The 18051-nt window shown below is 47.2% G+C and overlaps 1 protein-coding gene across 1 annotated transcript; it reads right to left on the bottom strand.

The window, feature by feature from the left end:
* Positions 1–1567: 1567 nt before the first annotated feature.
* On the bottom strand, positions 1568–17479 carry tbc1d2b (TBC1 domain family, member 2B). Its single transcript, XM_023817632.2, has 13 exons — positions 16774–17479; positions 15077–15227; positions 13994–14144; positions 13132–13295; positions 12580–12788; positions 6778–7164; positions 6160–6270; positions 5748–5944; positions 5119–5610; positions 4917–5034; positions 4595–4780; positions 4356–4477; positions 1568–3772 (listed from the first exon to the last, which is right to left on the bottom strand). Exons 1-13 carry the CDS (start codon positions 17110–17112, stop codon positions 3577–3579), a joined length of 2823 nt encoding a protein of 940 aa, XP_023673400.1. The 5' UTR covers positions 17113–17479; the 3' UTR covers positions 1568–3576.
* Between the last annotated feature and the right edge of the window lie 572 nt (positions 17480–18051).

The raw sequence follows: 18051 nt of genomic DNA on the forward strand, positions 1-18051 counted from the left end.
CAAATGAGTTTGATGGGTCAAATGACTTCCTCTCGTTTATAAATTTATGTTCTTATTTTTGCATATTTACATTACATCTTATGTATTGAGCAGACATTTTTGCCAAAAGCAACGACGTCAAATATCACATTGCAAACATACATGCTGTCAAGGAATCAACTATATAGGCAGAAATGCAGCTAGGCTGAGCTTCCAGTGAATATCCAGTATAAATGTAAGCAGAACTGAAGTTGGAGCTACACAACATCTACCAGACAAAGCGACTAAATATGACTATTCAAGGAGCAGAAGTGCAACAGAGGAACATTTGAGGAATGTAAGGAGGTATCAGGCTAGTAGAGGAATTCATAGAACAGACGGGTCTTGAGGCGTTTCTTCTCTGAAATTCTGGCGTAAGATTTTAAATTCAAGACAAGTCTGCGCACATGCATGTAATAGTTTAAATAGTCTGTAGGGATTGTCAACCACCCCGACACTTTTGATGCAGCAAATAAATTTTATGTTTATAGTAGAATAATATAGATTTTCTGTAAGATTTCTTGTGAGTGTGAGAGTCAGAAAGCATCAGTGGCTTGCCAGATGCGTGAAAGAGGGCAAACCTGGATATTTCTATTCATTTTTAACAACACAGCATTCCTCTCAATATTTTGTCACTCTCCTCGTTTGTATGATTAATTAAAATTGGATTTCAGTTTGCAGTTCAATTTGTGTCATGTCCACAGTGGCGAGGAGGAGTAAAAACCCCAGAGAAAACAATAAATACGTAACAAGGGATTAGCAACAGATGGGGTAGACACTATGAAAGGGCACAGCAGTGACATCTGCTGTCCAGACGAAGATAGAGCGTGACAATTTGTCACCTTATTTCATGTTCTTCACCTGTGTAATCGCAATTTTAAGGGATTTCCAATAAAAAATGAGCACATGAGTAAACAAATAAGGACTTGAATTCAATCCTGATAATTTTTTTATCAGGATTGTAAATTTCTTATGTTCTTATTGTCTGACATTAGGCTCTGCAGCATTAAAAAGTCAAGGATAAAAACTCTCACCTTTGATACGATTAGGAACCAGTCTTTTCCATGAATTTCCCATACACCAGTCCTGTGTACATGACCAGCCAGAAAATACTTGTATGCATCTAAACTTTTAAAAGTTTTAAACTGCTCACACGTGTATTGATAAGTGGTGTGACCTAGATAGTTGACAATGATGCAATTACTACTGCGAAATTTTACTGACCAACAAAATGGGGGGGGGGGGGGGCTACCCCTTCAGTGTGACAGTGTGTGGAGTTACTTAATGGTATAAGAGTATGTTAAAACAGGATGCACAGATCCCACATCTCAAAGACACATCTCATAAGTGTTGTTTTTCCAACAACTTTAACCTGAAGTAGCGTGAAATCCGCGGGGCTCAGCATCCTGTGACTCGACTGATACACCTAAAATGTATAAGATGTTAGGTAGATGCAATTAACACAGCTGAAACCGCATCTGTTACAAAAATAAATGTAAAAGTCACACCATATATAAATGGAAATGCATACAATACAGGAGACCATAGACAAAGGGTGGGTACATTATTTATTGAGTATTAATGCTATTGATACAAAAAATAGCATTTGGGTGTGCTTATTACTGTGATAATACTTTTATGCATGTAAACTTGCCTTTTTCGCATTCTGAACATCACTGCATTCAGAGTACTTAGAAAATACATATTTATGATACAAAAGAAAGTGCCTATTTTCTAAGGTGCCAAGCTTTGATAAAGGCAGTTTTTACAAATGAGGCACTACACTCATACAATACAAAAGTAAAAACCAACCGCTCCACCTTAAACAGGAAATGCTCCCTATTTTTCCCAATTCTGTATGTGGCATGCTACATGGATTCCATTGTTTAAAAAAGAAAAATAAGTTGACCATTAGCAAAATGTTTTTGCAATTGAAATGAAATTGTGTAAAAAAAAATTAAAAAAAAAAACTAGACAGAAATATACCTGAAAAAGCAAAGGAATATTCATTAACAAGAGAATAAAGTGTTACGATATGGCAGCTAGAGAGACCTGCTCTCAAAAATGGTTTCACAGTTTTTTAAACCCAATTACATTTGGAGATACATTAGATGACATACTGACATTTTCTAAAATGATGCTATTAAGCTACATCTGTGTTAAGTGACCGTATAATAGTCAGCCTGCTAAGTCCATATTAGGATTGCAAGGGAAATATCAATATGACAAAGTACCACACAGTAAATGAACTGACCCTAAGGATGAGGTACGCAGTGACGAGTGCAGAAAAGTCTGAGTAACACTCACTGGGCATGCATAAGCAGAGAGGATGTACTTCATTACAGAAAAGATCAAGTGTGATCCAAGTAAATCCTGTCATACTGAGAGAGATTTCATGTGAGGGAAGTGATACTGCAGACACAATGAGTGTCAAGAGTCAAAGAAAATTACAGACACAGATCCACCAATGCCTGATGAAAGTCAGTGACCATGGAACAATAAATAAAATTGATGAGTGACACCCTGCTATGTACACGAATCCTTTGGAGGTTGGGGGCTGAGGGAGAGGAATGTGTGCCAGACTGGGACCATGCGGATGGCACTGGGAATATGAGTGAGGAATGTGTGCCAGACTGGGACCATGCGGATGGCACTGGGAATATGAGTGAGGAATGTGTGCCAGACTGGGACCATGCGGATGGCACTGGGAATATGAGTGAGGAATGTGTGCCAGACTGGGACCATGCGGATGGCACTGGGAATATGAGTGAGGAATGTCTGCCAGACTGGGACCATGCGGATGGCACTGGGAATATGAGTGAGGAATGTCTGCCAGACTGGGGCCACATGACAGAGAAATGTACACTGACATAGCTTGGAAACAAAGTAAAAAAGGTGTCTAAAATACCTAAAAACATCAATAGATCATAAAATGAAATACAAGACAAAATGGGACTGTAAACAAACATACTCCTGAGAAGGACCCGCTTAGCATAAGGAGCATAACCGGCTGCAAGCCCTGTGTGCATGCGAGCTGTCGAACTCATTTTTCATCCCCATAACCGAATGTGGCACGAACAGAACCCGAACACGGAGCCCTGAACTGTGAAGATTCAAGGCTTCTGTGTAGGTTATCTGGCCTTCACATAAGCCGGATATTTGAATAGTTGAAATGCCGGATATTTGAATAGTTGAAATGCCGGATATTTGAATAGTTGAAATGCCGGATATCACCATAACCACAGAATTAACTTGATTTAAATGCATTATTTATGATCAACTTTAAGAGAATCTATTTCCTTATCAATACTGTGCCCTTTCTGACCTACAAAGACAATCTGCTCACTGCAGGGTCCCATCAGTGCAACAACCATACAGCTCTGTTAGGTCTTCATCTAAGATGGTCACCAAAAAGGCTCGTCAGTTCTGCTCAGATGCAGTCGGGTTGCAAACGGGTCCAGCATCTGAATGCGGAATGCAGGTTCTGATTGCAATTAAGAAAATAATACATCTTAATTGAATGTTGGGCTACACAGGCTGGTTCTCGCTGGCTGATTGTTAATTGTCTTCTTCGTCGTCGCTGATCAGAGTCCTCCCGTCGGTTGTGGTCTCCCGCTCCCGCAGGAAGGTCTGCCTGATCGCCTCCAGCTCCGTGAGCTCCAGACGCACCTTCTCCAGGTGGAAGGTGCGCCGGTTCTGGATCTGCCGCAGCGGGAAGGGGTTCATGTCTACGAAGGCCATGTTCATGAGCTTCCTGCGGGGACACGGAGCATCACAGAAACCGACATTGGCCAATCGCAGAAGCCGAGAGCGCCCCACAGCCACAACCGTTCATTTAAGATCTCAGAAAGAGTGTAGAGGGTGGAATTAGCAAGAGTTTAAATAGAGAGAGAGGTAAGGAGCGCATTCTAATACAGTGTGTTGCCGCACCCACCACACGACGAACCACCTCAGGGATGAGAACCTAAGTGCTGCTGTGTAGCAGGTGATACCTCAGCACCACACTAGTTCGAATGAAGTGGAACAGTGTCAGGTTTTTTCCGGTGGTTGGAGTCCCAATCCTGCCACCAACCCCTACATTTTCCCTGAAAGTTGGAGGGCCTGCTTGCAGGGGATGGATGTAGGTTAACGTCATACCCAGGATTGCAGGTTAAGGGCCTTGCTCAAGGGAATCACTCCTGGCATTCACGGGATTCGAGCCAGCAACCTTCCGATTACTGGCACAGATCCCTAGCCTCAGAGCTACTGTCATAAAACAGTCCTTCAAAAGCTCCCAGTCTGGTGCAGTGACAGGATAAGACAAAAGACACAGCACGTGTGTATGGGGGATCCCGTACCTCGCATCCAGGATGGTGCGTGTGAAGTAGCGCAGGTACTTGAAAATGGCCATGGAGTCCTGCAGCTTGAGGAACTCATCCTCTTTGTATTTGAAGAGGGCGAGAGCAAAGCGGAATATGATCTGCCGGGAGAGAAGAGAGCAGTCAGAGCGCCCCCTGCAGTTAGTGCAGCCCCAGCAGTAGAAGCACCTCCTGCAGACAGTGTAGTACCTTGCCGTCTCGAGACAGTATCCTCTTACCTTTGGCCCCTCGTACAAAAACGCATCCCAGATCTTGAAGAGGATGTCGCTGACGACGCTGTCCACGAACACCACGAGAAACCAGTTGAAGGTGATGAGGGAGAAATCCACCTTATATGCCTCAAAGTGAGCGTGAAGGCGGGGCAGCTTCTCGCTCAGCAGGTCCTTAAAGACCCGCTGGTCCACCTGGAGGAACAGGAGCAGAAATAAATAAACCCAACGGTTTGGTGCTCTTTTAGAAAAAAAAAATCATAAAACATAAACTTAGACTGAGCTGCGGTCTCTTTTAGCGAGACTCCAAAGGAAAGAGATGCCTTGTTACCTGGGACCCAAGCAGCGTCTTTGTGTAATAGTCCCGTGGCATAAACACCTCTACAATTGTGACAAGGCACCAGAACGCATCTTCCTGGTCCAGGTACAGGAGCGCGATGGCAGCCAATCTGAAAGACAGTCAGTAGGCAGCCCTATTAGGCCAAGGGGCCACTTTGTTCCCCCCCAGGCCCCGCCTGCCCAGCTCACCCCACCTGTTGAGACCCTGGCAGTAGCCAATGTCAGGGTTCCTCCAGGAATAGGCCAGCAGCACGTTCCTGAGCTTCTGGATGCCCTCCGCGGTGGGCGAGGCGTAGTGCTTATTGTTGGGCAGGGTCCGCAGGAGGTCCAGCTCGATCTGCTTGGAGGCCGGGTTCGACTTCTCCAGGGCGGCGCGCAGCTGGCTCTCGAAGTAGTTCTGCGGCAGCACCTCCCGCAGCTTCTTCACGTGGAAGCCGACGCAGCAGCGCCACACCTTAGATCGGTGCTCGTGGGGGACCCCGCTGCGCACCAGGGCTTTGAGCTCCGGCGAGCGCGTCATCTCCCTGTTCATCATCCCCGCTAAGTAGTTATCCCACTTCACGCTCACAGACATCTCCTGTTCTCCCAGCGACAGCTTCTTCAGGTTAAGTGCCCTGACCCTGGCCACCAGCATCTCCTCCTCGTCGTCATCAGGCACCGTCTTGAACCCATACACGTCGTACTCGCTGTGGGACAAGAGGAACTAGGAGTTACACCATGCAGAAGACACAACTATAATGACGACCGATCCTCTGGATGAGGGTTTATGGAGTTGCCATGGCAGCAGGTCGGACGTGGGCTGGAGCGGCCGGCCCGGCAGTACCTGACGGGGTGCGGCTTGAAGATTGGGTGCTCTTGCTGATCGGAGCTCTCAACCTGCAGAGCGTCCTCCAGCAGCCTGGAGATGACTTCCTGCGCTGGGTTCTCCTCGGAGGATGAACACATCGGGCTCTTCACCTCCTGCAGGAGGATCAGGTACTTGCTCTCCACCTGGCATAGCTTGGCCTCCAGGGCTGTGTACTGTCAGAAGAAATGGGCCAGATGTTGTTTAGACTGAGCGGGCTGAGATGGATCCTGCCCACGTGGTACCACCACCAGCATCAACTCACTCTTCCTGAGTCGCAGTGTTAGTTTATGGTTAGATAAAATGACAAGTAGGTGAATTGTGCCTGAGGAGCCTTAAACCAAGCTGCTGAGGGCTCATGTCCCCAGTCCGGCAAACATCTCACAGTCACCTTTGCTTCTAGAGCCTTCTCTCTGCCCTCTGCATTCCTACGCAGGACCGTCAGCTCCAGGATCTCCTTGTTCAGAAACTTGTTCTGGGTTTTGTAGGCCTGTAGGCCATCCTAGGATCAGCAATAAAGCAGATTCAGGCATTTAATGCAGGAACACAATCGGCAGAGCACTCTTACAGAATTCATCGCCCCGCACATGGACGCATTTAAGGGTTCGTACAGATAAGAAATCATTTATCCGTAGGGTTTATGTACAAAGTTTACTCTTTTTTATTAATTTTTTTCTAACTTCCAACTTAACGAATCAACAATTAAATTAAATTTGAAAGCAAACCATCCAATCAGTCTGACGTACTGACTGGGCTAAACAGTGCAATGCTCCACTCAGGAGAGAGAGTGCGAGTCTGTGTGCCTCTCCTCATTCGCCGGGCATCTGGCACAGCTCCCCAAAGAAGCAGGAACACACAGCGGCTTTTATGCTCCGAATGAACGCTATTACTTCCATAAACACACACGTTGAAAAGCCTTCTGAGTGTGTATTCAATTTCCGGCAGCATGAGAGCCAGTCGGCACCGCGGCAGCACGCCTGGGGTTCACTGAGGAGGCCGAGGCTCCTACCTTCAGGTTGTCCAGTTCCTGCAGCTCCTTGGAGGTGGAGGTGGGCGAGCCACAGTCTGGAGAGCCACAAGCCCCTCCAGCGGTGTCACAGCCCTGCTGGGACAGCCTGATGATGACCTCGTCCTTGGCCTGGATGGTCTCCATCAGCATCCCCAGCTGCTCGTTCATCTCGCCCACCTTGTTCTTCAGGCTCTTCAGCTCCTGCTGCAGGCTCTCCTTCTCCAGCGCCAGCTTCTCCATGTGGCTACAGAGGCCCTTGATCTGGGTGCCCTTCTCTTGCAGGAGTGCGGCTTGGTCCTGTGGCCCCCCGGGGCCCCCGGCCACCGCGACGGCTGGCCTCTCGCACTGCGCGCTCTTCAGGGTCTGCTGCAGCAGCCGGACCAGCTCCTAGGAGACGGGGGATACCGATGCAGTGAGCAGAAGGAGGCTAAATATCCTGCAGCATCTTTAGCCAGTGCCACGCAGTGGTGTGGAAGCCTTTGTCCTCCTCGTGTGCAGGGGAGGTGCTAGCAGTTTGCCAAGTCGGCGCCCTCTCAGAGGATGGTGTCCTTAGCAGCTGCCTGCCACGGCGGGCTGACCGGCTCTGCTGCCACCTACTGGCAAACAAAAGGCCCAGGTCAAGGACACATAAAAGAAGAAAACGGCAGCCCCACAGCAGAAGCCGGCCTGAATAGAGCGGTGTCCTAATCGCACTCTTAAAATGCCTGTACCCTCACTAAACGTCCCGTAGGTGGCACTATCACACAGAGGGCTGCCTGCAAGTCAAACCAGCCTCTTGGATGGATATGAAAGGACCATTCCAAAACCATTCCAGCTCCAGGAGACTTCAAAGAACATTGAGGAACAGCAGAAACTCTCAGAAGCTCATAATGCCGTGCAGATGAACCCGTGCCAGACTCAGAGGAGGAGACGGAGCAGTTACTAGAACATTGTTGCTACTAGTTAGCCACCCCTAACAGCTATCAGCTGAGCCTAAGCATCACAAACATATTTCTGTTCGTTCACCTGTTTACAGCTGTGGATCTTATACAAGCTTTCCGCATAAATTGCAGCTAGTCGTCAATCAATCAATCAGTCAATCTTTACTTATACAGCACTGCTTAAATCACAGGGTTTACAAAGTGTTTTACAGACATTATATACTGAAATACTGAACCATACAAACACAACAACACTGCATGAGACCAGCTCAAGAGCATGAACTGATCCTATGGCGAAGTGACATTAATGTACAGCTGTTTGAAAACAGTACAGTTTGACTCCATCGCCATTACATCACAAAATATAAAATGTCACAACAGAAATGCTGTAACCCTCTCCTGCGGCACAATAAACAAGTGAAAATGGCTTTTGTGCAGTGTTAATCGAAACTGCAAGACAGATTGGACATGGCATAAAAGCCAGTCAGAAATTGTGTCAAGAGTGTCAAGTTGCGAAAGAACACAAGAGTTCGGCAGAAGATTCAGAAAGATGCACCCAAATGCCTTTGAAGGCTTCCACAGAAGAGACAATGTCAGGTCGTGGTTGCTGTTCCAGAACTCAGTACCATTATGCCAGCTGTTGGACAGGCGTCTTTAAAACTTTCACAAGTAAGATAAACCGACCGACACAAAGCGGCAGTGAATACAGAGAAAGCTGCCAAGATAGCAAAGCTCGATGCCGCTGAATTTCAAGCTGGCAGCTGCAAAGTTGAATGCAAGAACTGCTCTAATTTTCACATACTTAAAGAAGAACTGAAACAAAAATAATATGATACTGCAAGAAAGAGAAAACACAAATTTGAACACTTCTGCCTGAAAAATGGTCACTGCAGAAGACAGCACAAGACTTCAACAGCACGCTGCATATGGTGAGACAAGCATGGGAGCTCAAGAGAGAAGATTGGCCAAGCCTGAAGAAAAATGGGGAAGCCTCCATCTATGGCAGTTAAATTTTACAACTACGATGAATGTTCAAGGTGTTGCCCAGGCAAAAAGGCTTTTTAGTTCGAGTTGAAGGCACCAACACCATGGTACAGTGTCAGAAGCAATTGCTGATGTGCAATTTGACAGAATTGTACTCGGGTTCTGTGAAGCGTAACTCAACCGTGAAGCTGGGATTTTCAACTTTGCTTTTTTACGACCAGCATGGTGTGTGACAGTGGCTGCATTCAATATGTGTCTGAGTCACATCAGAATGTTAAACTGGTGTTAGCTGCTGTGCCCACAAAAGATGACTATAAGGACTTAAGTAAACTTGTTTGTGACGTTAATTCCAGACATCGCTGCAGCACATGTCCAGGAACAGAAGCGGTTTCAAAATATCTTTTTGAACGATTGGAAGCCAACAGAGTGGAAGATGACGATGTGTTTGTGTTCAAGCAATGGCAACACACAGCCCTACAACAGCCAGTCTCACGGTTCACTGGAATGTTTTGCAGTCAGTCTGATGGCCTTGGCACTCACCATTTTGTTAGTAAGTCAAACTACTTATCTGAATCAAGTGTGTGAATCACAACACATCTGCTGTTCATGCTTTTCAGGACCAGCTTCTTAAGCACGTTCATACCGAACTTTCATCGGTGAGCAAGGTGATCTACTTTTCAGATGGCTGTGCTGGGCAGTGCAAAAACTACAGGAACATGATCAATCTGCTAAACCACAAAGCCGATTCCGAACTGGACGCCAAATGGCATTTCCTCGCGACTCCGCATGGGAAGAGTCCGTGTGATCGCACTGGGGACACAGTTAAAAGGCTTGTAGCACACGCTAGTCTTCAAGCATCAGTCAACATCCAAATCTTGACACCACATGATTCATTCAAATTGTGTCAGGAAAATCTGAAGGGCATTCACTTCATCTGGGTGACAAATGAGAATGTCAAGAAACACTGAAGACTGCGCACTGGATGCCCGGTATGAGAAAGCATAGAGTGTCAGGCATTAGAAGCCACCACTGCATTTTGTCAGTCGAAAAACCATTCTTGAAATTTGTTGCATGTCATCCGATACAGAAGGAAGTCCTACAACAGTGGAGAATGTTGAGCAAGAAATTGCAAAAATGCCAGCTGAAACTGCAATTTAAACTTACCTACCTGGCCAGTACATAGCGGCAGTTTGCAGTTTATGACTGGAGCACTGGAGTCATTATGGAACGGTCTGTCTGATGGCAGTGAAGATGTCTGAGCCAAGTTCATGAACCATTCAGGGATGCTTACTTGGCCATGCCTCCATGAGGTGCTGGGTCCTACTCCATCATGTTCTCTGCACTGTCCCAGCACCAGAAGCATAAAATAGTCAGTACAGACTGTCAAAGCTGACTACTGATGAGAGTTACAAAATTTCAGGGGCATGGTCACATTCATTCTGTGTAGTTCGAATGACAACTGTTGTTGTTGGTTCATCTTCATTGGTATTTTGTTGGTTTAGTGAATTATTCATCATGAATGCTAAAAACCTGACAATGTGAAGCTAAATAAAAATAAAAGAAAGATACCAAGTGCAGTTATAAGATACTGAGTAATGAATACATGCCAAAATGGATGGGTGACCATAGTTAAAACAGGGACAGAGATACAGCCTTTGGAATACTGGTCAATAATGAACAGGTACACGCTACAAGCTAAATAAATAAATATTTGGAATTAGGCCAAAGAATTGTATATCCACATTTTTTCAGATGCTTAAGTGTCACCGTTGCAAAGATGTAGGCATCTGAAAATGGCCAATCAAGCATTTCTGCGAACTACTCTCATCGAATTTCAAGCTGAGGTCACTCCTGTGAACTAGGCCATTGAAATTTTGGATTTTTCATACTGGCCCAGGGGCAAACAAAATGGTTCAAGCCTCTGTGTCTGTGATCAGAAGGTTGCTGGTTCAAGCCCGGCCTCAGCACATCTGTGGGTCCTTGAGCAAGGGCCATGAACTGCAGTTCCCTGGGTGCTGCAGAGGGTGGCTGCTCTTCATGAGCTTATGGAGAGCAAGATGGGGGAGGTGAAAAGAGAATTTCCCCATGGGGATTAATACAAAAATATTACTTGTTATTATTATTATGATTATTAATAATCATAATAATAATTCTGGTCGAGCATGGACCACTTCTTCAGTTGAGCCAGAATGTCTTATTTATTTCTTAAAAGGTCCAACAGCAAAATAAATCAAGCAGTTCAGATCTGTATCTGATCAGACACCACACTCTCCTCAGCTGGATGCCAGAGCGGCACATCACAGCCAGTCACAGGTGATTGCTCTCCTGCATAACGGCACAGGACCAGCAGCGGGGAATAACAGCAGTCACGTGCTCAGGGGGATACAGAGCACCGAAGCAGCCATGTGTGAAGACTGAATGCAGCACAGGACCCAACGCTTTTATCAAAGCAGACTGAACACAACGTAGCATGGGACCTAGTACTTCTACTAAAGCAGACTGTAGAAGTAGCACGGGACCTATGTAGCACGGGACCTAGCACATATAATATAGCAGACTGAACACAATGAAGCACAGAACCTAACACTTTCAATAAAACAGAATGAACACAATGCAGCACAGAACCTAGCGCTTTTATTAAGGCAAACTGAATACAATGCAGCACGGGACCTAATGCTTTTATTAGAAGCAGACCGAACACAAAGCAACACGGGACCTAATGCTTTTAATAAAGTAGACTGAACACGTAACTCAGAACCGTCCTTAACTCTTTTTATAAAGCAGCATCAACAACCAAAGGGACCGCAGCCAAACTGAAAGCCAAAGATCCCCCCCTACCTTGAGTTTGCACTCTGTAAAACACCAAAGTAGCAAGATAGCACCAGAAATTATTATAGATACCTTATATTTATGTATGGATACATACATATACACAACACACAGACAGGCATCCATTTGCAAATTCTGTAAGGTTTATGGTACGCTTTCAGGTATATTTCACATTTGATAGCGAATATCAGTCCCTGATTTCCAGAGGAACACAGGTAGCGTGTGATTATGTGACACAGCTGGGCAGACCACAAGGGAACTTTTCGAAAGCAGACAGTCACAAGGGGAAACCTGCACAGGGAAGGAGGAACTCCGAAACAAAAAGCTTCCTCTCACTAAGCGACGTACCAGGGAGTGCAGAGACCCTGCCTGATAGCAGTCGGGGGGGGGAGAAAGGGTACAGGCACCAGGCCAGTCGGGTCGCGATGCTTACCCTGCTAACTCTGCCTGCGCGGAGATCGTGTCGAGAGATCTGGCGGAAAGGGGTAACAGCAGACGAGCTCGCCGGAAGGTGTGAGGGTGTGATAAAACCAGGGGGGGTCATCGGGGGGGGGGCTAAGCACCCACCCCGAGTCATGTGCCAGATGTCATGTTTGTTTGATGTACAAAAGAGGAAAAAAAAAATCATCTTGAAATGAGTGCGACTGAAGAGCCAGGCAGAAACTTGCCGTTTCCCCCACCAACCCCAAGCCCAGTGGACAGCTGCAGGCCACAGAAGTTATTTAGCACATTTGGCTCCCGGTGTCGTACTGAAAGGGCCGCCGCGGTACTGCGATGGGTGGCCTGTTACTGTGGCTCAGTGGGCTAGGCCTCTGTGCCTGTGATCGGAAGGTCACCGGTTCGAGTCCTGCCTCGGCACATCTGTGGGTCCTTGAGCAAGGCCCTTAACCCCCAGCTCCCTGGGTGCTGCTACGGACAGCTGCCCTGTGCGTCCATCTTGCTCTTATCTACAGAGAGCAAGTTGGGGAAGGCATGAAAAGAATTTTCCCACGGGGATCAATTAAAAAAAAAAGTATATATTATTATTATTTGTATGGACGGGCTGTTACTGAAATGGGCGGCGCGGTACCTTCTGGCTGGCCAGCTCCTCCCTGAGCTGAGCCAGTTCCTCCTGCAGACTCTGTAGGCGATGCTGCATCTCGGAGGCCTTGCTGCCGTTGCAGTCGGTCTGGCTGCTCTCTGCACTCCGGCTGGCCTTCATCATGTCTCGCAGGAAGGGCCGCCGGGGGCGTGATGCAGACTTCCCAAAGTCGAACGTGAACACGGAGCCCGTAGAGTCTAGATAGAAGCGAGTAGAGGTTAGCTTGGAAGCTGAGGGTGTCTAGGAAAAGCCTTTAAAATACCTGCCAGAAGCTAGCAGGAAGAGCCCCTTCCGGATGTTTCTGTGCACATCAAACAACTACCATCGCAGACTAAACTATAAATATGTTAGCATCTGTTAGCATCGTAGACTAAACAATACCACTTCATACAAGTCTTTAAAGTTGTGGTTTTATCTTTGCGTGAACTGAGCTTTTGATGCCGGGTTACTGATATCCGGAGATGAAAGAACACTCGTCAGCAGATCCGCTCATCACGAGAGCCCCTCCCCCAGGTGTCTGTGTGGCGGCAAAGCTCTCACATCTGTGGGAGTCTGGGGGGGGCTTCTTCGGGAGCTCCTGTATTTGCGTCGGCTCCTGCGAGTCCTTGCCAGGGGGGTCGACCATCTCCCACTCTTCCGCGGTGTAAAAGACACTGCGCCTACCTTCGCCCCCCCAGCCCTGCCGCAGCTGGGACATCGAGTTCCTGGTACCACGCAAAGAGAGCTTAGGAACATTCTGGGAGCACATGATTACATCACAGCAAACCTGACAGCACCTTCAAACTGGCTGCTGGTCCAGTGCATTCCATGACACTTACGCCAAACTGGTGAAGGCATCTGTTCTTCTGCAGTGAACGTGGTTACACACACGCAAAAACAACTGTTTAACACCTCAGTCTATACTAAAAATTTCAGAACATACAAAGACAGTGTTGACAGAGACATGGCGTGCACAATGAAACTACGGGGCGGGGGTGGGGGCATTTAACCTCATTTCATTTCTCACTCAAATGATATTTTAAATACTAATGGGGACACCCCCTGCCCGCCCCCCCCCCTTACCATTAAAGATTCAATTTTAAGCAGCATTATGTCATGCTGTCATTCCAGCACACAGATTAAATCCTTCCAGATGTGCAGAATCTGAGAGCCAAAATGCAGCACGATAAAATCCTCTCCCATCTCTCTGCCAAGGGGAACTGTTTGGCGAGTCTCATTCATGTACTGTCTGCTCCCGCCTCGCACAACCTAACTGCAATTCGGGGAGGGCGGAACGGGGTAAACAGGTTCCCCATGTCCTGGAAATATGCAGGACTCATGGGCAGAAGATGGGTTTGGCTGCTAGACACCAAAGCAGAGCACTGCAAGAACGTTCCTCTCCCATAATCCCCTGTGCTCTCACCTGAGCTCGAAGCCCAGCTGCCTGAAGGAGAAGTGGGTGCTGGCACTGCGAGTGGTGGACCCCCCTGGCAGGTCGTCCACGTTGGCATCCATGGAAAAATCACTGCGTACCCTCTCCATACTTTCGCTCGGCGCCTCTAGAGGAAAGCCATCTGCAGCCCAGGGAGAGAGCAAAGTCATAAGTGCTGCCACAGCGTGGATGGGGGGGGGGGGGGCGGATGAAGAGGACACCCTGCAGGCCTCGGGGACCACATGGGATGCTGGCAGGAGGAGGAGATTTGAGGAGGAGTCATGGGTGCCTGCCTTCTATTTAACGCTCATGAAATTAAATTATTATTATGCTTTATTTTGCCATCTGCACAGGTACACTGGAATGCTTCGATTCGCATATCCCATCATGCTCTCCTTTGAGACACACATATACAGGTGAGAGCGAGGCTTTGTGTCTGAGCACAGAGCCAGTTATTTATCCAGGGCCCTTGGACCATTTTGGGGAGGCAAGGGCCTCGCTAAAGGGCCCAGGAGAGATGCCACACACCCCCCCCCCACCCCCACCCCCCCCCCCCATGGCTGACAGTCTTATGCTTAGGCTAGAAGTACCACGTGGGAACAGAGAAAACATCTGGATTCAAGCAATGCTTCCAGCCTGGGTGAACCCAGAAAAAGACTAACATCTGCCGAAAGCCAAGGGAAACATGCAGCATTTTCTGACTAGAAAGCAACGGCAGAACTCTGACAGAAGCTGCCAGAAGACACCAGATCACATGATGTGTCAGCAGCAGATAAACTATCTCTCAGGCCCAGCTGGTATTAACACAGGATGCTCACAGGCCTGCACACAGACAGCACACACACACACACACACACACACACAGACAGACACATTCACCCATGCATACTCAGAGACAAACACCCATGCATTCACACAGACACACCCATACAGACACATAGACACACACACAGTTACACCCTCACAGTCGCTCACACATCACATAGACACACACGCACAGTCATACACAGACACAGTCACTCAGACTCACAGTCACACACACAGTCTCTCTCAGATACACAGTCACACACGTACCTGTGTTGCTGGCCACCAAGCCACTGTGTATCTGGGGCATGGTGGGCAAGTTCCAGCTGTCTCGGGTCCCCAACCCGCGCGCGGTGCTGAACTCCCAGCGCTTCTGCTGCAACTGGTGCAGCCAGTAGTGCATGACCTGCTGGCTGGGTGCCTGTGGGGGGTGGGGTAGATGAGTAAGTGACAGGCAACACAGCCCCTAATATATCATCGGGGATTGGGGCCAGGGTACAGTCGCGGGAGCTGCGGAAACCATGGCTGCATCCAGCATGGGTGGAACGAGGTTCAGGAGAAGTGAGGGAATGGCCTGGTCACTTGATCCCGGCCCCGCCCACCCAGGACTCACGGCCCCGCCCCCCCCCTGGACACACAGCCCCGCCCACCCATGACTCACTCACAGCTTGACACTCCTTACTAAACTCACACGGCGTGAAGTTTCAGCAGCGAAGTGGCAACAGTGTAAACAGCACATGAGTACAAAGCTCAAAGCAACTGGAATTTCACAGTCCAGAGCCAGAGGAAAGCGGCAGTGCTCTTTATAAACCCTGACCCTCTCTGTGTACTTTAACCATACACAGCAAATAGAGTACCCATGTCCTTCAAACATTCATGACTAACAATCCACATAAATGAAAGTAAAGTCCTCTACACAGATTTTAATCACATCACCCAGATGTTGTGTTTACCTCCTATTTTCAGTCCAAGATGCACCAAGTCACACAGGTGATTTTTAAAAGTCCTGCTTCTGTCACGCCACATCCTCGCTAATCATTAATATTTATCCTACATAGATGAATGAGGCACAGATACTTGTTAAATACACCTTGTGTCATTATAGGCGGCTGTCAATGGGAGACTTATGACAGATGGACTTCTTGCATTAATAGCCTCTCTGCGGGCATTAAATGCACAGGAAAAGTAACACTGTCTATCATCAGAGTCCAGTCAGACAGCCTGCCATTGTTTCCCTTGGGACCCTTATACATTCCCATCTGGGAGAGGAAAACATCTAAACCTTAAATAACTGTCATGCGGGGGAAGGAAGCGCAGCCCCGGCCTGGCCTTCAAACCACAGCAGACGTTACATCGTGCATTTGCGAATAAAAAGCCAAGCATGCCATCTGCAATCCCTGTCTGCGAGTCTTAGCGAATTACCAGCACACGACTGACAGTGGCAAATATATTTAAAAACAGACAAAAAGTATTTTAGGAAATGTAGGGTTTTGATAGAGGAAGGAAGATGCCGTTGGCATACTATAAAGAAGTAAAGAGAAGTACAGCAGCTTTCTGCTGTGAGGGCAGTGCACAGTCAATGAGAAAATGAAAACAAAAAGAGGACAAATTCCCAGGAGTTTAACAGGAGGTACTTCCCAAAACCCTGCAAGATGGCACCACATCAATACACCACCAGTCAAAAACTGTATTGCACTGCATTTCAGTACCTTTCATATTACTAATGATACACGCCTTTTAACTTAGTGTCATTAAATATCTTCCAATTCCTCGTCCCCAACATATTACCAAACAGCTTAATGTCCCCTTACGCTTTTCTGGTAGTAAAATAAAGCCAAATCTGCTGCTAGAAATGCATAAAACAGAAATATGCTGGGTCTCTATCAGACTCTGTCCGGTGACTTAGTGACCGGCTCCCGAGCCATGCATCATCATCATCATCATCATCATCTTCATGCCCCTCTTACCTTGAGCAGGATCTGCTTTCCAGCCGTCAGGATCTCAAACTGCCCCTCTTCGCCTTCAACATCATACCTCATGCAGGCGTCGCCGATGTCTATGTGCCCCATGGGCAGGGCGTCCTGGGGGGACTTGAAATAATACAAGTAGCATTTTCTGGGGTCGTAGACGAACCACAGCGGCTTGAATCCCCTCAGTGGTCCTTTGCCCGTAAGTTTATTTAGATAGCCGCACAATTTCGAGCCCTGTTCTTTTGTGCCCTCAAAGTCAACCACCTCGACAGATTTGCTGGCCGGAATCCGGCAATTCCGCTGACTGTTCTCTTCTCTCCCATTCCCTCCATGCATTTTCCGTAAACTTTTCTTCTTCTGCCTGCGACTACACCACTGTCTTTTCCATCCGCATGACTACTAGTCACTCGTCATCGCTGCGAGGCATCATGGGAAATGTAGTTTACAGGCAACGTGCGCAGTCGTAAAGAAAGGTTTAAATTTCTCTTTTAGTAGCTATATACCATATACGACATTCATCCAAATCGTGCAATTTGCACTTTCCCGCTATGTCTAATTTCAGTAGTCGAGCGGTTTTAAATGGCTTTACCAATCTGCATATATGTTTCAAAGATTTTCCTAATAAATCGTAGATGTGATCGCTTCATTTAACATAGTCATTTTGGCGAACAGCATTATGTGGATGTGTCTGTTGTGTTTTATCTACACGACGAGCTTTTCTGGCTCGGTAGCGTAGTGCTGAAAAAGGGCGTCTACCGAATAGACAAACGGCAAAGCGCCTATAGGTGGCGGCACTGTCACTACTTGCAGGGTTTTTCCCCCAGAGTCGAACAGTTTTTCCCTCCAAAATCACTTTTACTGACAAAGATAAATGAGTTACAAGGAACATAATCCATATATTGCATATGTAGCAGTGGAAATATTTTATTTCTTTTATATGTTTTTTTATATATATTTTATGAGTCAACTTCACTCAACTTTGAATGGTAATTGGTTATATAAATGAGTGAGTTAAATTATTATGTGGAGGGTTCAATAGCTCCGGGTTGCAGGTGGGGCTTAGCTTACAGTTACACCTTACGCACGCACCTTGTTGCGCTTCTGCGGCTCCTCAGAGGCACAGTGGGTGCTGTTGTGGGAGCGGGAGAAACTGCAGTTGACTACGTGTGTGTACAATCCCCATTCTGCTTTCGTGGTGCAGGTAGAATAAAATAAAACGAAGAATTGATCCCTCCATGCCTTGTTGCTGTCTCCGCCATTTCACATCTGCTACAC

The sequence above is a fragment of the Paramormyrops kingsleyae genome, chromosome 11 (genome assembly GCF_048594095.1).
Source record: "Paramormyrops kingsleyae isolate MSU_618 chromosome 11, PKINGS_0.4, whole genome shotgun sequence".
NCBI classification, from domain to species: domain Eukaryota; kingdom Metazoa; phylum Chordata; class Actinopteri; order Osteoglossiformes; family Mormyridae; genus Paramormyrops; species Paramormyrops kingsleyae.

Excerpts from the sequence above, each read along its gene's own strand:
- tbc1d2b (XM_023817632.2), bottom strand. The coding sequence starts at position 17,112 with ATGCATGGAGGGAATGGGAGAGAAGAGAACAGTCAGCGGAATTGCCGG. Across the intron at positions 14,145-15,076 it reads CTTGGTGGCCAGCAACACAG|ATGGCTTTCCTCTAGAGGCG; the intron begins GTACGTGTGTGA and ends CCTGGGCTGCAG. Across the intron at positions 4,781-4,916 it reads AGACGCTGCTTGGGTCCCAG|GTGGACCAGCGGGTCTTTAA; the intron begins GTAACAAGGCAT and ends CTGTTCCTCCAG.